The sequence below is a fragment of the Castor canadensis genome, chromosome 8 (assembly GCF_047511655.1).
Source record: "Castor canadensis chromosome 8, mCasCan1.hap1v2, whole genome shotgun sequence".
NCBI classification, from domain to species: domain Eukaryota; kingdom Metazoa; phylum Chordata; class Mammalia; order Rodentia; family Castoridae; genus Castor; species Castor canadensis.
Window position 1 is genome coordinate 2360725 of NC_133393.1, and position 26180 is coordinate 2386904.

Sequence of the window (26180 nt, forward strand, 5' to 3'; positions counted from 1 at the left end):
TGTAAACTAGTACAACCACTCTGGAAAAACATTTGGAGGCTACTTAAAAAGCTAGACATTGATCTACCATTTGATCCAGCAATACCACTCTTGGGGATATACCCAAAAGACTGTGACACAGGTTACTCCAGAGGCACCTGCACACCCATGTTTATTGCGGCACTATTCACAATAGCCAAGTTATGGAAACAGCCAAGATGCCCCACCACTGACGAATGGATTAAGAAAATGTGGTATCTATACACAATGGAATTTTATGCAGCCATGAAGAAGAACGAAATGTTATCATTCGCTGGTAAATGGATGGAATTGGAGAAGATCATTCTGAGTGAGGTGAGCCTGGCCCAAAAGACCAAAAATCGTATGTTCTCCCTCATATGTGGACATTAGATCAAGGGCAAACACAACAAAGGGACTGGACTTTGATCACATGATAAAGTGAGGTATGAGGATAGGTAAAACATCTAAAAAACTAGACAGCATTTGTTGCCCTCAAAGCAGAGAAACTAAAGCAGATACTTTAAATCAACTGAGGCCAATAGGAGAAGGGGACCAGGAACTAGAGAAAAGGTGAGATCAAAAAGAATTAACCTAGAAGGTAACACCCACGCACAGGAAATCAATGTGAGTCAATGCCCTATATAGCTATCCTTATCTCAACCAGCAAAAACCCTTGTTCCTTCCTATTATTGCTTATACTCTCTCTACAACAAAATTAGAGATAAGGGCAAAATAGTTTCTGCTGGGTATTGAGGGGGTGGGGGGAGAGGGAGGGGGCGGAGTGGGTGGTAAGGGAGGGGGTGGGGGCAGGGGGGAGAAATGACCCAAGCCTTGTATGCACATATGAATAATAAAAAATAAAACAATAAAATAAAATAAAAAAAGACTCCAGCAGCAATTCTGCCTTGGTCTCCAGCCTGCCCTTCTCTTTTCAGATTTGCCAGGCCCCACAATTGCACGAGCCAGTTTCTTGAAATCAGTCTGTCTCTCTCTCTCTCTCTCTCTCTCTCTCTCTCATTGGTTCTGTTTGTCTAGAGAACCAAATGCTATTGTTTCTACATAAGTTGAGTCCTGGGCTTCATGTGCTGGAGGGTTGGTCTTCAGTCTGATGTTCAGGTGCTGGCATCTTCAGAGGTAGGACGGTGGTTAGGTCAGTGGTGTATTACCGCCAGGAGGGATCCACACAGTTCTCTCAGGACCCCCAGTTGATTCCTTGTTGTCACCCAAGTGCAAGCCTGACCTGGAATCCCTCTGGCTTCCACCTTTATGACATTTCTTTTGCACATTTTCTTGTCATTGTGATGCCACCCTCCTCCAGCCCCTTAGCAGAGGCTGAACAGAAGGAGCTGCCTGATCCTGCGTTCTCAGCCTTCAGAACTGAGCTAAATAAACCTCTCCTTTGCGCTTTAGTCACTCTAGGGCATTTTCTTACAGCATCCGAAAATAACCTAATACGGCTTGACTAATACAAAGTAAAATCCCAAGAACTGGAATAGCCAACTGTGTTGACCATTAGTTGCTGATCATCTGACCTTGGCACACTTAGGCTTGAGTCTCATTATCTCTAAAATAAGGGATCATATTAGACCAGGGCTTCTCAACCTCAGAACTGATGATACTTTGGGCTGGGTAATTATTTGCTGTGGGGCCTTTCTGATCAATTTTAGGGTGTTTAGTAGCATCCCTGGCCTTAGTCCACTAGATGGCAGTAGTGACAACCCAAACTATCTCCAGGTTTTTCCAAATGTCCCCGGATGGGGCAAAGTAACCTCCCTGTCTTGGGTTTGAGCAACACTGTGTTAGATCATCACCAAGTTGATCTTTTTAACCAAGTTTTAATATATGCATATGTAATATTATGTTAGAAAGGATGCATGCTGAGGCAGCTTTGAAAATTTCAAGAGATATGAATAAAATAAAAATTAAAAAAAAAAAAAAGAGAAAATTTCAGGACAAAGCTGTTTGATCCCTTAGTGGGATGATGTAGAGGTGATGCCCTAATATTGCACAATTCTTTAAGTAAATAAATTTTTCTTCAGTTCCTCTAAGAAAATAACAACTAGAGAAAGGCCATGAAGATCTGTAACACTGAGCTCTTGACAAGTGACAGCTGTGGGCAGTTACGGGAATATGAAAGACTAGACTAAAAATAAAATGAAGAGAGAAGGACAGAATCCAGCTTTTACCCTCACAGAAATGAGCTTTAGGTGGAAAGTGGTTGTCCTTTCAAATCTAAGCCAACAGTGGCAGCCTCAGTCTACCTAAGTGACAGCTTACCACAGGGACAATGGCAGAGGCTCCTGGGCTTCGTGGATGTCACAGAACTGTAGACACTTCTATGGTTTGCAGTACGTATTGTTTTGCTGAAAATCAAGCTAGGGAAGTTATTTTCCCAAAGAATACTTTTGTGGTCAGGCAGGATGGGGCAAGATATGGTTTGCTGAGTAGCTGTCACCTTATAGAGTCCTATGAGTTGAATATCTCAGAGCAGTCCAGGAGATGGTGCTGTGTCTGGTTTTATGTGAGCCCATCTTTTCCAACACTGTATTTTCCTCAGTCCTTTGGGCATAATTTGAATTTAGTTATACCTCAAATGAAAGATATTTGCATTTGATATTAAACAAAACTTCCATTGTGGTGCTAATCTCCACTTTGAATTCAAAATAAACACATTTCTAGTGTAAGCAAAGTACAAAGCAAGGCTCAGGTTTAAGAACATATTGTGTTCAGGACAAAAAGTTTGTCCTTTGTTTCAATTTTACTTCCTGCCACAGCCAGATGATTTAATGACACTACTGCTGGCAAGGACGAGGAAAACTGACACGAAATTCTTTTAACGCTCATTTTTTCAGCGCCCTGCCTGCTTACTGATACAGTCAGGAATATCTTGTGTGCCTGTGCTTGGTAGATATAGGATAGTAACATGCTTTTTGGAGCTCAGAAATATAATAATGTGCTCTAAAAGATAGCCGTATGACTGGTCACGTAGCATCCAGAAGGTACTTGGTCATTATACTCTCAGAAAACTGGGTAGCCTCGTGTCAAAGTGAGATGTTCTAAGGGCACACTTAAGCAATTATCTCAGTGAAGCAATCCACAATCAACTGAAATTTAATACTTAGGGAGAAAACGGACACAAATATCCTTATCTTCTGTAACTCTCTAAGTCAGTATAGTAGTTTGTGTGAGCCAAGAGACAGACACTCACTGCTATAAGGAGCATGTTTTTAAGGAAGAGAGACTTGTGGACTCTCATCAGAGCTGGATTGAGCTGCATAACCATAGCTAAAGGTCCTGGAGGGGGACAGGGTGGCAGTGATGGGTAGGTGGTAGAGACCGTTAAGTACTACACATAGCTCCGTGTTTCACTTAAGACATGGTCAGGAGAAATGAAGATTAAAGATAGCTAGAGTTAGGTAGAGAACAGGTGAAAGAGAAGTAGAGGCTGGGGATATTGGTCAGTGGTAGAATGCTTGTGCAAAGCCCTGGGTTCAATCCTCAGTACTGTCAAAAAAAAATAGGAGTAAAGAAAACATAAGTGAAACCAGATGTGGTAGTAGCAGTGAGTCCCCAGCACCACAAAAGGGGAAAAAAAGAGGATATATGGCCTTATCTTCATGTGTCACCTATATACCTCTCCAGATCAATAAATCAATGAAAATACCTTTTTTTTTTCTTTTTTAGTGGTAATAGGGTTTGAACTCGGGCCTCACGCCCGCTAGGCAGGCCCTCTACCACTCGAGCCACTCTGCCAGTCCTTTACTGTGTTGGGTAATTTTGAGATAGGGTCTCAAGAACTATTTGCCAGGGCTGGCTTTGAATTTTGGTCCCCCTGATCTCTGCCTCCTGTGTAGCTGGGATTATAGGTATTAGCACTGGTGCCTGGCTCATGAAAATATTTTTTCACATATTTTCCATCAAAATGATGAAGAGTGTGTTAGTTTCCCATTACTTAAAGAAATATAGGCGATAATCAACTTCTGAAGAGAAATAGTTTGTTGGAGCTCACAATTTTGGATGTTCCAGCCCGTGGTTGATTGGCCCTGTTGCTTTTTGGGGCTGTGACAGGGAGACATGTCATGCTCAAGTCATGGCAGTAAGAGGGGAAGGGGGGTGACCTCCCACAAGGCCCCGCCCCTTAGAGTTTCCACCCCCAACTAAAGCACCAAGCTGGAGACTAAGCCTTTAACAGATAGGTCTCCAGATCGAAACCATAGAGAGAGACACTGGGCCACTAAAGGGAACAAAATTGCACTTGGCAAATCCACCTGGGGTGAGGCCTGACTGTTGTTAAAATCCCCATTGAACTCACACAACTGATCCACCCACGTGAAGCTGCAGGGGGTGGTGGGGCAAGCCCTTCACACTTCAGCAAGTAGTCTGTTTACATGGAAGCCACTGTTCATAGTTGCAGGTTCTAGCTCGTGGATGCCTCTCAGACTTCCCAAGGCTCTGAGTCCCCTCTGTTCTGGAGAAGCACTCTTAAATAGTCTTGTATCCCTGCTTTGTCTCCCCCACCCCAGGTTATCCCATGCTGTGTGAAAGGACCTGCCTCAGTAAAACACATCTGGGGAACGCTATGTTCTTACTGCTGATTTTGAGGAGTCTGGTGCACACGGGTGCAATGGCAGGCATCGACCTAGCTGAGAGGTGCTGGGAAAGGAAACCCTCAGCAGTTCCCAAATCTAAATCCCCTTCCCGGCCTCATCACCGCCCCCAGGGCACCCATCAGCCCTTGGTGGGCTCTAGTGCTCTCTGGTATTGGGAAAATGTGTTTCACAGATGCAGCCACGCGTCCTGGCCTGGGGAGAGGACGACCAGCGCCTGCACAACTTACCTGGACATCTACTTAACATCCTGAGCGCTGAGGCTTTTGCTCAGATTTGGCTTCTTGGTGCAGTTGTTGAGCTTTTGCCCTATCATTCTCCGGATAGAAACGTCGTCTGCGCTGGGAAAAAGCTGCTTTGTCACTCCTGTGAAGAACAACAGTCACACACGAAAGCACTTTGTCACTTCTGTGAAGGACAGAGGCCACACACGCAAACACTTACGAGCCTTTTGCATCTTCAAGTAAGACATCGGTCTACATCATACTTTTTGTCCATTTTCCAAAAGTCTCCCACACTCCCGGGAGATAGCTAAATAGATGAGTGTATAAGCAGGTTTTTCACAGTAAGACAAAAGATAGCAAAATTGTAAATTCACAGCACACTTCTGTTTTGTGTGGTGACACTCAGCTTCACTACTGGCTTGGAACTCTCAGTGTCTTCCTCTAAATATTATGGATTTGTTTTCATCCATCCCTTACATCAATTGAAACAGCTGAATTCTGAATGACCATTTTCCTTCTTTTGGCAATACTTGGGTTTAAACTCAGGACCTTGTGCTTGCCAGGCAGGTGCTCTACCACTTGAGCCATGCCCCCAACCCCCAAATGATCATTTTTACAACTAAAAAATGGCATGCATACAGCTTGGGTTCTGAGAATCTCTTAATTTTTTGGATTATTTGCAAAAAAAGAAGTAACTGGATGATCTAGACAATTATACTGAAGGAGGTTTACTAACTTAAAAACCAAAAACAGGATAGTCAAATTAATCTCTTTCTAGAGTAAAAGATGAGGGATATGACTAAGATAAGAAAGAGAAAACAAGAATTTTACTGTCAAAATTTTACTTTAAAATGTTTTATTTTCTGAAGCTATGAATTTTCAGTCATATAAGCTTTAGTCTTATTTTTGGCTGCACTGAGGTTTGAACTCAGGGCCTCCTGTTTGCTAGGCAGATGCTCTACCACTTGAGCCATGCCCCCAGCCCTTTTTTAGTTTTGCTTTATTTATTTGCCCAATAAGGTCTTGCATTTTTGACAACAGAACCTACCCCAGACCTCATTCATCCTACCTACGCCCCCATGTATCTGGGATTATAATGTGTGCCACCACACCTGTCTTGTTGGTTGAAATGTGGTCTCAACAACTTTTGCCCAGGCTGGCCTCAAATCTTGATTCTCCTGATTTCTGCCACCCAAGTAGCTGGGATTACAGGTGTAAGCCATCGCACCCAGTCTAAACTTCGCTTTTATTTTAATAACAATTGTAATCAGCTTTTCTACAAGTCTTCCCATATTTCATGAGAGCACTAGTGCAATCTAAAATCTTTCTTTCACAGAAAAATAAGTTTGACAAAAAAGGCCATGAAAGAATGAGTTGACCCTGACCGACAACTTCATTTCAAAAAAGGCCATGAAAGAATGAGTTGACCCTGACCGACAACTTCATTTCAAATGCACATGGAATTATCACCTATGATTTCTTGAACTTCATTCTGATTCATAGCTGGTTTTACCGCTTTGTCCCTTGACGTGGAGGACTTGGCGCCGGTCAGGCTGTGTGTGGCCATGTACTCACTGGAGTACAGAACTTGCATTAAGTCATTGATAAACTTCTGAGGCTTGCTCTTATTGCAACGGGCTATCTGCCATTTTTCGATCTTGAACTAAAAATCAAAAAAAGAAAGAATAATTGAAATTAGAAAAAGAAAAATGACCTCTGGAGACGTATATATTTCTAATTGAGTGCCGGCCTACCAGAGAACAATGTAACATTCTTTACGGTGATTGATTATTTTTTACAAATATTTTACATTCCAGGGGTTAGCGTGAAATGTAACCTTTGTGATAATTCTCAGTATTTGTGAGGTATTATTTCCAGGGTATCTGCAAATGCTCATCCTGTAATCCTAAGTAGTGTGCTAGGGACAGGTTCTATCCATAACACTTTCTTCTAAGCATGGCTGGCAGAATAACGGCTCTGAAGGTGCCCACCTCTGTATCCCTGGTTCCTGTGAATAAGCTCCGTCACAGGGCAAAAGCAATGCGGTAGATGTGGCTGAAGTACTTGAGATGGGAGATAGCCCTGCATCACCAGGTGTCCCCAATCTACACACGAGTCCTTAACAGCAGAAGAGGAAGGCAGAAGGATGCCAGAAAGAGAGAGAGGAGGAAAGCCTTGGAGAGTGGGAAGGACTGGACCAGTTTGACTGGCTTTGGTGTTGGCAGAAGTGGGCTGTGAACCAAGGGATGTCATTGCTGTAGGAGTGGGAATGGCCTTCAGGATATAGCCAGCAAGAACACGGGAAATTCAGCTCTACAACTGCAAGAAACCGAATTCCACAACACCTAAACAAGCAGGACGGGGTTCCCTTAGAGCCTCCAGGAAGGAGTACACCTGCTGGCATCTTGACGTCAGGCCAGTGAGATGGCATCTGACTCCTGACCCACACAACTCTGAAATTATTAACTCTTGTTCCTTGAAATCACAAACTTGTGGTAATCTGGTACCTAGCGGTAGGAAACTGGCATAGGAAGTTTCAAATATTCCGAATATTAGATGGTAGCACTTAATTATCACATTTGTTGCAGGGGGGTTGTTTTGTTTTTTGTTTTTGCATACTGGGGTTTGAATCCAGGGCTTTGTGCTTGCTGGGCAGGTGCTCTAGCACTTGAGCTACACATCCCCTAATTATGATTTACGAAGGCATATTTTCTAAGACTGATACATGATTTTAAAAAAAGTCTTATCTTTTTAGCTTCTGACTTTTAAAAAAATGTTTTATTAGTATCTGATAGTTATACAGGGCTTCTGTTGTGACTTTTCCATATACACATATATTGTACCCTGGTTTGGTTCATCCCTCCATTATTCCCTTCTTCCTCTCCCCCTTCTTAAAATGACCTCACCTGGTTTCGATGTTCCATATTCATGTGTGTACACACAATACATTGACCATATTCAGCCTCCTTTGCCCTCTTCATTTACCCCTCTCCTGCTCGTGCCCTCCCCTAAACATGACCTGATTTACATCCTCTCCCCGCTCATCACACCAGGATCTGAACTCAGGCCTTATGATTGCCAAGCAGGCACTCTTGTCAGTTAAGCCACTCCACCAGCCCCGTTTTTTGTGTTGAGTATTTTCAAGATAGGGTCTTGAGAACTATTGCTGGGCTGGCTTTGACCCTCAACCCTGATCTCTGCCTCTGGAGCAGCGAGGATTACAGGAGCGAGCCACTCGGAGCCCCACCTGGTTTACATTCCTGTCCTTCATGGTTTAAGTGCCTGTTCCTTGTTCAGTGAGGGTTTTGCCTCGGTATTTAATCTGGAAAAGCATTGTACTTTAACTAGTCTAACCCTCTACTACTCTTCTTTCCCCTTTGCCCCTTACCCTGCATTCTTCACGTTTTCAGTGTGTTTCGTCATGTCTTGTTCCTACACAGATGCATTTCAATGTTGTTCACTCTGACTTTTGATTGAAAAGAGAGAAGAGCAAAGGAATATGCAGAGACTGAGGCTTACCTTGTCTTAATGATATAAAAGTTATAACCCTTAATGCATAGGTTTAAGATCTTACAGTCTAAAAACTTCTCTAGCCAGGCACTGGTGGCTCCCAAGTAGTAGTAACCCTAGCTACTTGAGAGGCTGAAATGGGGAAGATTGGGGTCCAGGCTGACCTGGGTAAAAAGTGAGACCTTATCCCCAAAATAACCAGAAAAAGGGGGGGACTGGAGGTGTAAGTCGAATGGTAGGCATCCGCCTAGCAAGTACCAAGCCCTGAGTTCAAACTCCAGTACCATACAAAAAGAAAAAGAGAGAAAGAACCCAAAAGTGAACTTCATCTTTGTCCACAATTTTGCACTAGTTTTCTAAACTTGGTATTTATTTCACAAATATTAACTCGTTCTGTGCAATAGGAAGTTAATGGCTAGGACCTGAACTTGCCTAAAAGTTGTTTGACAGGACAATGGGCTTTGTGTTTCCCTGTGTTCCAGAGAACCAGGCAGGTGTTCACTGACCTGCTTCTCATCCCCAGGGAGCTCCTCCCCGGCCTTCAAGGAGATGGGTGAGCTGGAGTTGGAGTTGCTGCACGTGGAGGCAAAGGAGTCTGGGGAGGAGTTGTTTGTGGCTCTCCAGAGGGTGGACGCAGATGTGGACATGGTGCCTCCACTCTTCAGCAGGGTCTCAGCCATACCGACCAATTCCTCAAACTGGGCAACCGCCTGCGGCAGCACTAAAATGGAAGACAGAGGTGTTTGCAGACATGTTAACGACAGGTACTTCTCCATGTGTTTAGGTCGTGCGCACAGAACCCTGTGAGACACTAGCCGTGCTAATGGCTTCCGAGGCTCTAATGGGGAGAGCAAATTTATTTACTTTTTAATATTAATTAAATCAATTTTAGTACTAATTTATTATTAAATTAAATTTAATGTTAATTAAAAATTTAATAATTGCTGAATAATAAAAATGAACTTTTAAACATTTGGCTATTATATTTAAATGCATATGCATTACTTTGAAAAAGTTAGTTCCATGAGCTGGGAACTAACTTCAAGTAGTTCAAGTGGTAGAGCACCTGCCTAGCAAGCACAAGGCCCTGAGTTCAAATCCCAGTGCCACAAAAAAAGCTGATTTTCTTGTTTAGAGACATTACTGTTTCTATTATCAATCAACTTCTAGAAGTTCGTATTAGACCAGTGTAAGTGCCAAGAATGGAAAGAGTCCCTAATTGGGCATTGGATTAAAATAAATTTCTTTTGACATTTGTGTATGGTTTGCCAGGGGTGCAAATTCTATCAAACTAGTAAAATGTAATTTTAAATGTTAGTATAATTTAAGTTGCAACTATTTAATTATCGTGAAGATATATATGCATATATATTTGTTTTTTGATTATTTGAATTCCTTTTTAAAAATTATTTAGTAGACCATGGGACACTACTACTTGTTATTTTGTAAGCACTTACACGGTTTTTGTAAAGTACTTACGAGAATGGCTGGCGCTCCATGTGTTAGCTTTCTGTATTAAGCATCTTAAGTGTTCACTCGTTTTACGTTGCTGTTTGGTTAGGATATGACATGACACCCACCGGTTCATGTGTTAAAGGTTTGGTCCCAAGCTGGGAAACGATTGGACTTGGAGGGCTGTGCCCTCATCAGTGCATGAATACGCGATGGAGTCATTATTTGATGGCGTTGTTGAGAGGTGGTGGAGGCTCCTGGGGGGGGCCACTTGGAAGAAGTAGTTCTTGGGGTTATGTTTTGTCCCTGCGCCCTCCTCTGCCTCTCTCCACTTCCTGGCCACCATGAGAGGAGCAACCTTGCTCCTTCCTGTTCTTCCACCATGATGTTCTCTCTCACCATGGCCTAGAAACAGCAGAGCCAGCAGACCGTGAACTGAATCCTCTGAAACCATGAGCCAGATTCCTCCTTTAGGTGGTTTCTTTCAGATATTTGAGCATAGTGACAAACTCCCAAGGAACACAGTTGGAAATACTTTTCTGAGTGTTTAACATTTCTTTTTACCACATTTTAAAGGCACATGTAAAAATCTGTGTGTGTCAGCATGCTTCTGTAGTCCCTGCCACTTGGAGGCTGAGACAGGAGAATCCCTTAAGTGTAAGAGTTCGAGACACACCTGGCAACATCGGGAGACCCTGTCTCAAAATCTATTCATGAGGCTGGGATATGTGGCTCAGTGTTAAAGCACTTTCCATGTATGCAAGACCCTGGGTTCGATCCTCACCACTGCAAAACATGTTTAAAAATAAAATAATGTAAAAGTGTGTGCAGTTTTAGTGTCTATTTTAAAGTATTAGTATTTTCTTAGTGAAATTTCCATTTATTTTATGCTCAAAATCATTCATCATTGAACTGAATTAAATACTTAAGCATCTTTTTTTTCAAATAAGCTCTTTTCCCTTGGAGAAATAGATAATTTTTTAAATGGAAAATTTTACACACAAACAAAAATAGTAAAATTCCCTAGTTTCTATTCACAGTCAATCTTGTTCTGTCTATACTGCATCTAATTTCTTCTTACCTCTAAATATTTCTTTTTATTTTATCATTTTTACATTTACTCACATGTGTATGCATCGTTTGGCCCCCCTTCACCCTCCCCCACCCTCTTGTTCTCCGATTTTGTTGAAAAGAAAACATAGGAGATAATAAGAAAGACATAGCATTTTTGCTAGCTTGAGGTAAAGATAGCTATGCAGAGAGATTCCTAGAGCTGCTTCCATGCACTTGTGTATTACAATCCACATTGGTTCATCTCTACCAGACCTTTTCACTACTTCCTAGTCCCCTTCCCATTGTGGCCTCGGCCCGTTTAAGATTATTTTAATAGCTCCTCTACAGTGAGCACATCAACCACATTTAAGTTTTAGGTTTCCTTCACTTTCCCTATTCCTCCGTGCATGTTCTTCCCTTAGTGTGTGACCAATGTCCAACAATATTACTGCATTTGTTTTATTACCTGTAAATATTTTTGTATGAACTTGTAAAAGATGATCAATTTACAAAAATAACTAGCATCACTGCCACAGCTAGATATAATTAACAATACTTCTTAATGTCATTAAGAAGCCTAGTAAATGTTCAAATTTCTCTGGTTCGGCTGCATTTTCCTTTTCAGCACTGTTTGGATCAGGATCCACTAAGGACATATGTCGTGAATGGTTTCTCACAGTCTGGATTTTGCTGATTTTACGTCTAAGATGGTATGTAACATGTTTCTGTTCTTTGTAGTTGATGTAGATTGGTGGTTAGATTTAAAGGCTTGGTCGGCATCCAGAGGAATTGTAATTTCCATCAGGGGGGATTTCATGCATGGTTAGTTTTTTTTTGTTGGTTTTTTTTTATGATATTAGCAGCCACCAAGGATCACTGCTTAGATTCGTCATATTACTTGGGGTTGACAAATGGTAATATTCTTCTCTATCTATTAGCTGGAATTTGTCCATGAACAGAAACTTCCTCTCATCAACATTTGGTTGCTCGGAGGCTCGTGTCATACAGTAAGAGCAGAATAAATACTTCCATCTTTTGATCTGCACTTTCCAGTTTTCAAAGTAATGAATTGGTTTTTTCTTTTTTGAATGCCATTCTGAACTCATGCATTTAAACATACACAATGTTTCTATGTTTTGTGGTTATCATTCTTTTTGATGCTCAAACTGTTTCATCTTTGACCAGTGGGAAGCTCTTCTAGTTCAGATATCCACATTGTTGCCTTGCTAAACTTTCTTGCTTTCTGGTATGACAAGATGTGTTTACTGTTCTGAGATCCTGGCAAGTGGCACGTGGTGTGCTTACTCTGGTCTTCTGGAAGCAAGACTAAAGCCAAGAAACTTCAATCCTGTTAGTGGGAAATAAGATGCAGGCTCGTAATCAGGTGCTAGAAATTCTCTTTGCTATAGAGTTCTTGTTTCTAGACCTATTCAGCGAATAGTGTTAAGAAATTTATGATATTACTTTTTTTGCTATTGCTGACAATATTTAACCATAATATTGATTAAGTGTTTAAAAAATCGCTTTCCATAAACTTCCTAGAAAAGGGGAACATGACATTTTTGGGACTATCTGGCATTTGGGCTGAATCTTCTTTAGCCCTTCAAAAGCTTCATAGATTTGACCACAAAATACATTTCTAATTCTTCTTTTAGTTTCCTACTTCTTTTCTAAAGCATTAAGTCCTAATCTAAATTAATTAAACAATCTCTTATTTAGTATCAGTTGTATAAACCCTGACTTCCTTTGCATACCGCTGCACTGTATTAGACTTTTAACCTCCCCAAATTTTGTTTGCAAGTACGAAAACTGGCAAGTGAGACATTAAAACAAACATGTAGTAATATCTGTCTGTTGTCATCATTTACCTGGGTCTTTTTCACTTCAAAATCATTAATATTGCTTTCAATATGTCAGTTGCAGACTTTTCCCTGTTCGAGGGCATTAGCAAGTCATGTTAATATCTGGATAAGAAGCTATCTGTGACATCTCTTCTATAACCTCTCTACATCTGTTTCTTAACCTCTAAAATGGAAAAAATAAAGTTACTCACCTGGGTGACAGGTAAGCCGCTCTGAGCAGAGTCTGGCATACAGCACGTGCTCTATAAAATTTAGTTGTTATAAAACTTAATTGTTGATGGATTTCTCACAGATTCTGTCTCAGAACATTCTTAATTAATCTTGCCTGTTTATTATTTTGGTTAATATAAGAATAAATTTGGTTAATTATTTAAACAAAATGATCATAGATATTTTGATTGGGAATGTAGGCAAACGGTTAGCTATCGATTGGGGCATTTTTTCTTCCCTTCTAGGAGTGTATATCTCTACATTTACTTAGGTTTATGTATTTCTCACTTTTATATTTTTCTTCACGTATCCCACACATTTTTCTATGGTAATTAGTCTGTATTTATAGCTGTTTGCAATGAATGTGAATAGATTCTCTTTTCTCTCTTTTAGGAAAATACTGGCAATTTCTGGTATATCAGAAAATTACTAATAATTTTAACTAGCCAGGCACTAGTGGCTCACACCTGTAATCCTAGTTACTCAGGAGGCAGAGATGGGGAGGATCCTGGTTTGAGGCACCATGGGCAAAAAGTCCACAAGGGCCTATTTCAATCAATGACTGGGCACAGTGCACACCTGTTATCCCAGCTACAAGGGAGACTGAGATCAGGATGATTGTGGCTCCAGGCCAGCCCAGGGCAACAACAGCAAAAAAATATTCACAAGACCCCATCTCAATAGATTAAGCCAGTCACCTCATATCTGCTTTCCAATTTAAAAATTTTGTGTGTAGGTGAAACTTTATTGTTTTTTTATTTTTGAAACTATGTATTTTTAATGGACCTCAGGTCAGCCCAGGCAAAAAGTTGGTGAGACCCCATCTCAACAAGTAAGCTGAGTTTGTACACTTGGCATCCCAGCCTAAGTAGGAGGATCACAGTCCGAGGCTGACCCTGGGCAAAAACATGAGACCCTATCTGGAAAATAACTGAAGCCTAAAAGTGTTGGTAGAGTGGCTAAGTGATGGAGTACCTGCCAAGCAAGTGCAAGTCTTTAATAAATATTCTTAGGAAAACATGTGATCAACTCCTCAGTCACCACCATACTCTGCCTATCATTTCTTTCTCCAAATATTGTGAAACTGCCCTTTTTATTTCTTTCCAGACGTTGTCCAGGGGCAGGCTGCTACCAGGTCAGTCCTGATGACGTAACACGTTTCTCGTGGCTCTTCCTCACCTTCTTTCTTGTGCCACTTGTCCCCATTCTGTGCACAGCAGCCAGAGGTATGTATTTTCAAATATTTCTGTGAATTTACTGTTTTATAGCACAGTTTACCCAACATAGGATAAAATTGTTAACTGGTCAGCAGCACAAAATCGTGCATTGTTCTTAACTAGGAATGGAAACTAATTTTTCAAAAAGTAAACACTCAAATACAACATAGATCCTCCCAAAAGGAACTGAGCTGAGTGGTTTCTAATTTGCCAAGCTGATCTTTCTCCGATGGAAGGCAGTTACTTTCCCAACAGAAAACGGTCCATACTGGACTACGACACGCCAGTATTCCAGAGCCTCCCCAAGCCGGCAAGAAGAGCATGTCATGAGGGCTATGTGCCTATTTCTAGTCTTTTCTCTCTGGGGTCTAGCATATGAACGAGTAGCTTACATCAAGTATTTGCTCAACAAACATCTGTTGAACATTATTAAGTGAATACAAAATTTGGTACTTTGTAGGAAAATCTGGAAATTTTTTGAGCAATAAACTAGATGCATCCATATTTAAATTTTATAATCAAGTGATTTTCTTAAAATGTGATTTTGAGCTCTCTCAGGTACTGGTTTTCTTTTTCATTCTTTTTATTTTATTGTTGTGCTAGGCAGGGGTGTATTGTGGCGTTTACAAAAGTTCTTACAATGTATCAAATATGTCATACTTGAATTTGTCATCTCCATCTTTCTCCTTTATCCACCCTCCACCCATTCCTGGAATAGTTTCCACAGGTCTCATTTTTCCATTTACATACATTTGTACACAATATTTGCACATATTCACCCCCCTCATCCTTTCCCTCCCTCCCCCCTTCCACTGGTACCAATCCTCCCCAGGCAGGACCTGTTCCCCCCTCCTGTTCTCTGATTTTGCAAAAGAAAAAAAATGACACTTTTGTTTGTTTAAGATAGCTACACAGGGAGTTTCCTTGTGACGACATTTCCATGTATATATGTATTTTAACCCAAACTGGTTCTTTTTCATTCTTGACAGCTGATTGGCAGTGCTCTTCACTGATCACACATTTCCCCTCTCCTCCAAAATGCCAGTTTTCTGAGTTTACCTTGTAGCATGACCAAAGACTGTCGAAGCCGGCTGTTTTCTTTCCGGGTGTTTGTCAGTTTTTCTTTCAGGCTCTTTATCTTGGCACACAACTCCTCCTTGGACAGTTCTGACAAAGGCGCTTCGTCCTCACTGGAGCTCTCTCCGGGCAGAAAGGCGTTTCCTGAGTACGGGTCTCTCTACAACACAAGGCAGGCACGACAAAGAACCTTCACAGCATGTCTTGGCTTATCCCTGGTCTGTGTGCCCAGGGGACTTAATGCCACTTAGCCATTCCTGCTACTGTGCAGCCCAGCTTTGTCCTCCACCAGGGAGGACACTTAATAAAGCAGGAAGACTTAAGAAGTTACTGTTTCTGTATTCCAGCTACAATTAGTAACAGTGTTCAAAGGGATGCCACTAAGGCAGGGCCGTAGTGACCTGTAGGGATAAGTGTTGGGGGAGGAGCTAAGGGGGATTTTTGGGGTGCTGGTGATTTTCTGATTTTTGATATGGATGTGTTCAGTTTCTGATAATTCATCAAACTGTGTGTATGTATGTATGTACGTATTCGGGTGGGACTGGAGTTTGAACTCAGGGCTTCACACTTGCAAAGCAGGCACTCTATCACTTGAGCCACACCTCTAGCCCATTTTGCTGTGGTTATTTTGGAAATGGGGTCTCATGAACTATTTGCCTGGGATAGCCTGGAACAACGATCCTCCCAATCTCAGCTTTGCTAGCAATGAGGAAAACAGATGTGAGAGCCACCAGTGCCCAGCTCGAACTGTATATTTTTGATATGTGCCCTCTTCTGTATGTATATTATACTCCCACAAAATGTTCCTCTGAAATCTCCAGGAAATAAATTTTATAGTTCTTCATGATAGTTTCCAATCCCTAGAGCCTATTTTGTATTTATGCTTAAGTTTGGTTTTAAGAATAGATGTCATTAATGCATAACAAAAGATGTACAAGATCTTTGTGAAGAAAATAAAAGAATAAATCAAAATCGAGAACTTTTATGTATTAAAAAACATTAAAGGCAAAAGACACACAGAACCAGTGGCGATGTTTCCAATATTGTTAGCTGAGAAAGATAAATATTTTTCTTCAAATCCAGAAGGAAAAACGAACCCACCAATCCAATAGAAAACTGAGTAAATAACATGAACAAGCCTTTTATGGAATAGAAAATACACAGTCTGATAAGAACCCATGGAGATTTCAACCTCACCAGCAATCAGGGCAAAGGAGATCAAGATCACAGTGAAAGATCATTTGGGGCAAGAATTAAGGAGTTTGACAAAGCTAAGCATAAAGTAGACATGAACCACTGTCATTTCCTCTATGTGCCTGGTGGACATAAAACTGATATACTACTTTGGAAAGCATTATATTACCATACAAAGTCTAATATTCACCTAACATCTGATCCTAAAATTGATTCCTGGATCTTTATGTAAAAGAAACTTAGTGTATGTATACAAGGAAGTAAGCCCAAGGTCTTCAAAAGCAACGTGCTTTGTGATGCGGAAAATCTGAAAACAACCTAATCACCTTTTGACAGGACGATGGGTAGGTGACTTGTGCTAGAGACATGTAGGTGGATTTACACAGATGTGACTGTAAATAAGTTATAGCCGTAATGAATTAGTCCTTAGCAAAATGTTCAGTGTAAAAAGCAAGTTCCAGAGGTAAACATACGATACAGGATACTTTTTGTAAAGTCAAGAATAAATAAGCCAGATGTGGTGACAACTGTATACTTGTAAGTCTCAGCTCCTTGGGAGACTGAGGCAGGAGGATCCACTGAACCCTTAGTTCAAGGCCAACATAGCAAGATACTTTCTTTTAAAAAAGGACAAATAAAATTAATGATATACTAGACACATATATTATATACAATGTGTAATCCATAATATATAATAGATATTTATGTATATTGTGCCTTTTAAATATAAATTAAAATAAAAGCAGGCTAGGGATATAGTAGATTTCTTGCCTAGCATGCTCAAGGCCCAGTCCTCAGTGGTGGGTCAGGAGCAGGGGGTAGTAAATTAGACACAAAATTGAGCAGGGTTACATCTGGAATGAGGCAGGGGGGGTGGGAAGGGATGGGAATGTGGGTAACTACAAGTTATACTTATGCTCTAGGTTTGGGGTGGGCATCAATTTTATTAGAATTCATTAATTTTTTAAATAAAAAATAAACTTGACAGAAGACTATGTATATATATATATATATTTGTTAGACATATATATATATAAGTCTAGCATACCACATTGGACATAGAGACATTCAATGACAGTTATTAGTGAGTTGGGATTTGAGATGACTTCCTTGTTTGTTCCTCATCCCCATCATGTCCTCTCTGTTGGGACCCTGCCACAAAGCTAATTTGAGGATTACTGCGTCAGAGAAAAGACAGAAGGAAAGCTCTTATGTTTACCTTTTAGTTTTAAAAGTAGTTTTTAAGGTCAGTAGCAAGATAATATGTTGAAAACATGCTTTTGAGTTGTGAAGTCCAAACTGTGTTGAGATTAAAAAATTTTTTCTCAAACTACTAAGGTGGCATAACTAAACCTGGAAAATTAGAGTAGTGAGTAGAATTTATACAGATAAGAACCTAGATGTGTAAAGCATAAAGTTTTAAAAGTAAACCTGAGAGCAAAAGAAAGAAAGGCAAAGGCCACGCTGCTGTTGGAAGGACAGCCTGGGGAAGAAAGAGGTGGAACTTCAGGAAGTCACATGCACGTTTCTGTGCCCCTTCTGTCCTGGCCCTTTAGGAGGGAGATGGATCTCAGGTGAGAGTGTGTGATATGAACCTCCAGAAAAAGGGGCAATCCCAAGCAGCAGGGCTAGCTCCTTGCTTATTTGTACTTTCTAAGCTCTCTGGGGAGGCCCCATGTCAGGACAACATGTCACCTCTCTGGACCATGGATCAGAAATGGATGAACTGGCGTTTGACCAATAGACTGAAGACAGCACGCAGACTCTCCAGAGCTTATGCACAAGGGTTCTTATGTCCTGGTCAGGAGATGGGTAAGTGCTGGGGGAACCTGATGAAACAGAAACAGCTCAGTTGCATATGTGGATCCACAGGTGCCAGGATCTTATGGAAGATGGCAGTGGGTATCAGGACAGCAAACCTCAGCAACAGGTGCAATGGTCCTTAAAGGGCCAGCAGTAACACTGAGGGACACCTAGGAAGTTAAAACCTCAGCAGAGGACTGATGACCTTCCTTGGGATGTGAGCTGACATGTAAGACTTCCCAAAACCTGGATCACCTCCCAAGAAAAAATGTGGGAAGTTAAGGAGAGTAAGAATCCAGGACTGATTGAAGTTCACATCCCAAGTGACTGGAGTAATAACTCCAGCTACTGTTTCAAAGCAGAGCACAAACTATAACTCATCGTGAGTGGACAAGTTTAGTTTTTTTGGTTTTTTTGTCTTGTCAAGAGGGATGAAAAATTGAAAATTAGATAAGTTATAGAAAACATAATTACATTTTTGTATGATTTCTGGTATGTACATTTAACCCTTATTTTATAAATATATGTACATGTACATATAGTTTATATGTTTCATTATTATACATGTGTGTTGGTATATAATGAAAATTACTATTATCACATATGAGCAAATAGACAAATAAATCCCAAGGAAAAAAATTGATGTATTTGATTAAATATAAATGAAGGATATTTTTTAAAATGAAAAATGCCTATTGAGACCATAATTCTATACACGGTAACTGCTCTTATTCTCTTTAGTAAGCTTTAGCAAGTTCCTACAAGAAAGAAAGGAAATTAGGCAAAAGTTAATCTATTTGTAAGCTTCAATGAAAGGAAGGAATTAAAGTCAAGAGATAAATATCAGAATGGGAGAAGATGTTTGTAATGTATTAAACTTAATTGCAATAGGCTAATTTCCACAATAGATAAGGTATTTGTAATAAGCACAGAACAAGAAATCCACCAGAAGAGACCATGAAAACCAAGAGGAAATACAAGAACCCAAAAGAAAAATGGACATTGGCCAAGACTGCTCACTATCTCCAGAAATCTGCTCTTCCATTCTTCCATGGAAAGAGGTGTTCAGCTGAGACACAGCTGTCAGCTAAAGGTTTCACTTCCCAGACACCCACAGGGCTCACTGCGGTGATGTGAGTAAGTCACTCTAAGAGCAGAAGCCAGCACTGGTCCATAACCTTGAAGGAGCAGTGTGTCTTCTCCAGACGGAGTCTTTTCTTTCTGAGAGGAAGGCAAGATGACAGTGGGAACAGTGATGGACCCAGAAACAGAGGCTGTGTTGAGGAACGTAGGTCCAGTGATTGGGACTCAACACCATGGGGTCGAGTGGAGCTGCCCTGTCAACTCCAGATGGAAGATACACTTCTACCTCACATGAGCCACTGTTGTGGTTTTCGTGTCTTTGTTAGCTTTTGTGACACATTGTCACTACAATTCCAGAATTTGGCATGCAGAATCAGGAACACCTAAAACCTGAAACAGTTTGAAATACAAAGAGGGTAGATGGTGAGCACGAGGGCATGGAAAAAGCAAGCTAGGAAGCCACTGACTCATGTTAGACTTTGCTGACATAATTGGTAAAACTGTTAATGAATTCCTTTGAAGGGAGACCACACACCTATGGAGCTTTGAAGAAGAATTTTGGTATGTTTCAGCTGCTCCATGTCAGGGCTAGCCAGCGTGCAAGTGGACATGTGAGCTGTAGGAGAAGCGTGCAATCTAAATGGACTGAGTCCAGAATGCTAAATCTTCGTGGTCTGAAAAAACAAAACAAAAACCCAAGTACTTCTATGTCCAAACAGCAGGGGACAAGCTATGACCTTGACACTTTCTCAAGACTTCATTTGCACGTTCTCTGCCAGGCAACCACATCCGGCCTAGTAGGGCGCTTCAGATTCGAGATGTTGCCTTTAAGGTTTTGTTTCATACAGCCTTTAGGTGACTGTCATAAGCTGGACAGAAAAGAAGCTGAACATAGATACCATAAAAAAGAAGAGTCTTTCAGACCTAAAAAATGTGGCCATGTGAGAACTCTAGCTGCAGTGGATTGCAATGGAATCAAATAGACGCAGGTAGTTTGGAAAGCTATTAAGTTTTTGACAGAAACAGATTGCTAAAGACACCCCAACACTGTGCTACGAGAGCATGTGATAATTTTATCCTGAGCACCTCGGGATAATGAGGTGCACCAGCAAATGACAACCAATGAGATAGCAAATTGGCAAAAAGTAGAAATATGAACATTAATGCTCAGTGTTGGGAGAGAAGTTGGTAGAATGCTCTGTGCATTGCTCCTGGTCATGTAGACTGATGTGAGCATTCTGAAAAGCAATCTTAGAATATCTAGTCAGATGAACTAGAAGTTAACATATAATTTATAAGCCAAAGTAATCTTCCTGTGTATTTACCCAGAGAAATCCTCAGGCTGTTTCTTAAAGGGACCTGTGTGAGGATTTGTTTTGCTATGGTTTGTGGTGACAAGATGATGGAGGCAATCTAGATGTCCATTGCTGGACAAAAAAATGAATAAAACATGACACATGCAGAGTTAGGTGCATGGATCAGATGTACATGTAGCAATAGAGATAGACAGATGTTAAAAACAGCACTGACTGTATGCACACAACCTAAGAGTCCATGAGCAGGTGAGTTGATACTCATAATGGAGTATTACTCAGCCACAAGGAAGAGCAAAATCATGACATTTGTGGGAAAATGGGTATAACTGAAGGTCATAATGTTTAACAAAATAAGCCACACTCAGAAAGACAAATATCCTATTTTCTGTCATATGTGGAATCTAGATTTAAAAAAAGACATAAAAGTAGAACAAGGACTACTTAGGAAGAGGAAGGAGACCAAGAGAAAGGTGGAAAGAAGGGACAAGAGAAGGTGATGGGGTAAGAGAAGGTGATGGGGTGAATGTGACCACAGCAATATGCTAATAAAATAAATGAAGAAAGAAAGTATGGTATATATACATATATTACACAATGTAATATTGTTCAGCCCTAAAAAAAAGAATAGGACCTTGCTACTTATGATAATATGGATGAGCCTGGAGGACATTAAGTCAAGTGAAATAAGCCAGACACAGAAAGAAAAATATCACATGATATCATTTACATGACTCTAAAATGAAACAAAGGAAACAAAACTCCCAAATACACAGTTGCAGAGAATGAAACCTTGGTGCACCACTTGCAGGTGGGAGGTGTGTCAGGATACAGGGAGGTTATGTCAGAGGATACAAATCTGAACAGTCTGGGGACCTAACAATGAGCAACTTGAGGACTATAGGTAATAAAACTATCCTATATTTGGGACTGATGCTAAATGAGTGGATTTTAGTGCCCTGGTCCTAAAAACAACCCCCAAAGTGAATAACTATATGAGGTGACAGTAAAGTGAATTTATTTTGCTATAATAACATTTTATGCTATTTACATATGTCACATAACATGCCATTTATCTGAAATGCCATCAACAAAAAATTATCTTAAAAAACAATGCTGATTGAAAAAAGCAGAAACAAATTAAGGTTTGTACTGTGACATTAGCAGGCTACTAGGTGATGGATATGAGAGTTGTCTTTGCAGTATGGTTTATAATAAGAAAAATGTTGAAAACAGCCCTGTCTACCATAGGGTTCTGGATAGATAAAGGATGATACAGATTGAGGAACAATATGGAGCCATAAAAAGACAAGCTATCCACTAATGGAAAGATATTCAAAAACTACTAAGTAAAAACTTGAAGTAAAAAGCAGCACATACAGTAAATTACTTTTGTTCCAAAGTGGGAATAAGAACACCTATTCAGATTTGCTTTATTTGAACAAAGAAACATGGGAAGAATAAACAAGAAAGCAATAAACGTGTTTACCTGTGTAGGGGTGTGTTTATGGGGTGGAATAAGGGTCAGGAATGAGAGGGAGACTTCACTGTTTACACTTATTTTAAACTGTAAGAATATCATACTCATTTAAAGAATCAAGGATATATGAACATAAAATGCTTTATGCATTACAAAGGCATACACAAATTCACACATTATAAAGACTTATAAATTTAAAAATACAGAAAAAACCCATATTGATAGACTGTCCAAAGTACAGGAAGGAATGGGATGATGAGGGGGGGTCATGAATTGGGATCTAAAAAGAAAAGAAAAGCTATTCCAATTTCTCCAACATTTTGGGCACATTTGGCCACTGGTAAACAGAAAATTGTCTATTGAGTGTGTTTCTAACTCAGCCTGTTCAACACTAAGAGGAGGACATGAATTATATTCCCTCAGTTAAATAAAAGATGGAAAGGGTTTTGTAAGTCCCACAACATACCCCAGAACAACAACAGCAACAAAGAATTAAAAGGAAGGGTAAGAGTACTAGTAAATTATGAACAGAATTAATGGTTGAACTAGATTATAAAATCGGATCATGGTGATGGAAAACCAACCTGTCCTTTATCCATGTCACAGTTGGCGTTTTCTGAGTCTGTGGTCTCTGTCCTTTTTCTCTTTCCTTTTCTAAGAGCTTGGGTATCAATGATTTCATCTGTTTGTGAGATCTTCTGCATTTTCTCAATTAGTTATCAGAAGTTTTCTGAACAGGTGGGAGGCAGGGATGCCCATGTGTATGATGTTATGCGGGATGTAGCCCAAAAGTTAATGTTCTTCCTTAAAAACGAAACCAAAAAAGAATATGTGACATATTTACAACTGTTTCACAATGGCACTCCCTATTCAGGAAAACCACTTTATTGCATGTTTCCTATTTCCTTCCTCCCACTGACCAATTCAATATCATCTATATTTGACTCAAGTCTTTCCATTTCATTATCACCACAAGATGTTTGTGTTGTGATATGCAAAATCACATAGTGTAAAAACTCTTCCATCTTTATAAGGAACTCAGGGCCTACACATGAGCAACTCCACCAGCCCTTTTTTTGTGATGGGTTTTTTCAAGATAGGGTCTCACGGACTATTTGCCCAGGCTGGCTTTGAACTTTGATCCACCTGATCTCTGCTTCCTGAGCAGTTAGAATTACAGGCATGAGCCACTGGCACCCAGCTTATAAGTTTTTTCTTGTCAAAGAGCTATGAGCAGTCTAAAACACAAAGTAAAAAAGTATAAATTTATATAAATGGTACCACAAAGGACTGAAGTTGCATTTTTATGAAAAAGATGTGAAAAATAGCAGACCTCAGTAGAAAGAAAGACCAACAAAACATTCCAGGGAGATCAGTAAGAATTGCTTAGTTTTTTTTTTTTAATTTAAATTTATGGATTTTTTTTCTCATTAACACAGTGTCGAGATGGAAGATTTTCCTTGTTGCAAACTGAAAAATTGTATTCCAAGGGTGGAAACAATGACATTTAACTTTTGCTATGTACAGACGAAGGAGCACATTAGGTCTTCAGATCCTCAGTACTTGTAAATACTATTTTTTTTCAAGAAAAAACCTAATTGTAAGCAAGAAAACTTTAACTATGAAAGGGACCGAGCTTAGAAATCATCAAGAAATACATGAACAGTTGAAGAGCAGGTAGCGTTCACTTCTTATCAAATTCCAATAAGTAGTTATCTCAGAATATATGGCTGTTTTGTCTGTTTTCAGTGAAACACATTACGCTCTACCCCAAGCATAAAAATAGTGCTGGAATGGTCTTGCCAAAATTGCTTGCTTGTACTCTGTTTTGGAAGCTTTCTTTAGGCTTTCAAATAAATTAATAGTGCTTGAGTTTACACCAGGACTGGCTGTTCTGCTCGATCGGGCTCAAATACCACAGGTATCGCCCAATATCATGCTCCACCCATGATATCAAAGGTATAAGCAACTAAGAGACACAGGCAAAGCAGGGAGAGGTCCAGGGCCTCATGCTGGCTTCCTGCATCCTTCTGTGGTCAGGAGAGAGGGTGAGGCCTCTAGATTAGGTCTGAGGAACATCTCATACAATGGCAAAGGTTTAAGTTGTGACTTATCTCCATCTTATAACTCAGGGTTGTGTAGCATGCATGACACTTCTAGTCAGCTATGTCCATAAATTCTAGGTAGATTTGCCATAGTAACTTTAAACCAAGGAGGTACTGTTAAAAGCCTTTCATAAATGTAAACTCATCCTAGTAAATATCGTTAGTTGACTGTAAACCTTGAGTTCAACCCCCAGTACCAATGAGAAAATAAATAGATAAAAATAAATCTTGAGAGAGTCCAAGATGGCAACTAGAGGGAGGAAGCAGAAAGTGTGCTTCCTAAAGTAAAATCTTGGAGAGACACTGGAGATACACCTGGCAGGAAAAACCTCCAAGAAGAGGCAAAACTCAGACACCTCCACACCCCCAGCCCACACATAGCATCCCCACTCCACGTTAAACAGAGAAACCAGGAGGGCTCCCGCACCGCCAGATGCCAGCTTCTACCCTGCTTGGGAGAAGCAAACCACCAGGTGAGCTAAGTGGCATGTGGTACTCCCACAGACAGCCCTGGGCTAGATCAGCATAGCCCCTGGACAGACTGACCCCCACCCAGGGAAAAAAGAGAAAAAAAAAACTGAATAATAAACAAGCAGCTAAAAAAAATGACACATAGCAAAGAGGGCGGGGTGCCCATAGCTTTGGAGAGTCAGGGAGGGGACTCCCTCAAGGAACTGTAAATAAACACGCCGGCTGGAGAAGGAGGAGTGGCACCACCTCCCCCAGTGTGCTTGGAGAGGGGAAGGCTTCCAAAGGTGGCTAAAGTGTGGCACGCTCCACTGGAGAGGGGCGAGGGGCAACTCCACACACGAACTGTAAAATAATAAAAAGACTGCAGTTACAACAGGTGGGTAGGGCTGTATACTGGAGAAAACAAAAGGGGCATGTGTCCAGGAGAACTCTAAATAAAGACTACGGGGCTAGGTGAGTGTTAAGCTCACTCTTGAGATCTGCAATAAATAAAGCCTCCAGCAACAGCAGGCTGACAGTAGGTGGCAGGTGAGCCGCAGCCTCACATAGACATTCACAAAGCTGTCTCCAGACTTTTTTTTTTTCTTTTCCTTTGATGAGACAACAACAGAACTAGGACTGGATGCTGAAGGACTAACTGAAATTGTATTGCATTTGAACTTGGGATTTTTGGTTTTTGTTTTGTTTTTCCCCTTTGATGAGACAACAACAGAATTACTTCTTAGACACCAACACCAGGACTGGAAGCTGAAGGACTAACACCAAAATTATTAACACTGAAACTTTATTGCATTTAAACTTGGGTATTTTATTATTATTATTATTATTATTATTATTATTATCCTCTCTCTGTCTCTCTAATGCCTATTTAGCTTACTGTTGATTAATCTCTCCCTGTTTATTTCTTTGGCTCTGTTTTTTGTTTGTTTGTTTGTTTGTTTTGTCTTTTCCCTTTTTCTTTACCTGCTTTGCTTTCCCTCTCCTCTCACCCTTCCATTCTAGATATCATCATTGTTACTATTACAGGCTAGATAATACATTACAGTATTATTACAGTACAGGGACAGTAACAATAGCAAGGGCAATGATGGGAAAATGGAAAAAAGAGGGAAAACAGTTTCCCCACAGCAAAAAATTAGTACAGGAACCAGAGGGAAATGAAGAAAACAGATGCCCAGATCCAGACTCCAACAAAACAAAGATAAACTATGCCAAAGAACCCAATGAAGCCCATAAGAACAACCTGAAAGAAGAAATCCTGCAAGTAATCAATGAGAATTTTATACAGAGGATACTGGATATGGTCAACCAAAATGTACAGGAGACACTTAAGAAATTCAAAGACAACAAAAATGGAGAATTTGAGAAAGCACAAGAACAAATAAAAGAAACTATAGCAGCACTGTATAAACACCAAAGTGAAACAAAGAACATGATAAATAAAGAGGTAAATGAACTCAGGATGAAAATAGACAATATTAAAGAGGCAGAAACTCAGGATATGGAAAACCTCAGAAAA

At 40.3% G+C, this 26180-nt stretch overlaps 1 protein-coding gene and 1 non-coding gene across 3 annotated transcripts in view; both read right to left on the bottom strand.

Moving 5' to 3' along the window:
- The window catches only part of Bend6 (BEN domain containing 6), a 57057-nt gene that overhangs the window by 8093 nt on the left and 22784 nt on the right, over positions 1-26180 (bottom strand). For both annotated transcript variants that reach the window (XM_074081867.1, XM_020160840.2), the window contains exons 2-6: positions 22670-22889; positions 15195-15372; positions 8848-9062; positions 6302-6494; positions 4838-4973 (exon numbers count right to left, since the gene is read on the bottom strand). In XM_074081867.1, coding sequence (XP_073937968.1) covers positions 4846-4973; positions 6302-6494; positions 8848-9062; positions 15195-15372; positions 22670-22789 — 834 coding nt within the window. In that variant the 5' untranslated portion in view covers positions 22790-22889 and the 3' untranslated portion in view covers positions 4838-4845. The remainder of the gene's footprint in view (positions 1-4837; positions 4974-6301; positions 6495-8847; positions 9063-15194; positions 15373-22669; positions 22890-26180) is intronic.
- Positions 5739-5815, bottom strand: Trnaa-agc (transfer RNA alanine (anticodon AGC)). The gene has a single exon. It is a non-coding gene; the product is annotated as a tRNA-Ala (tRNA).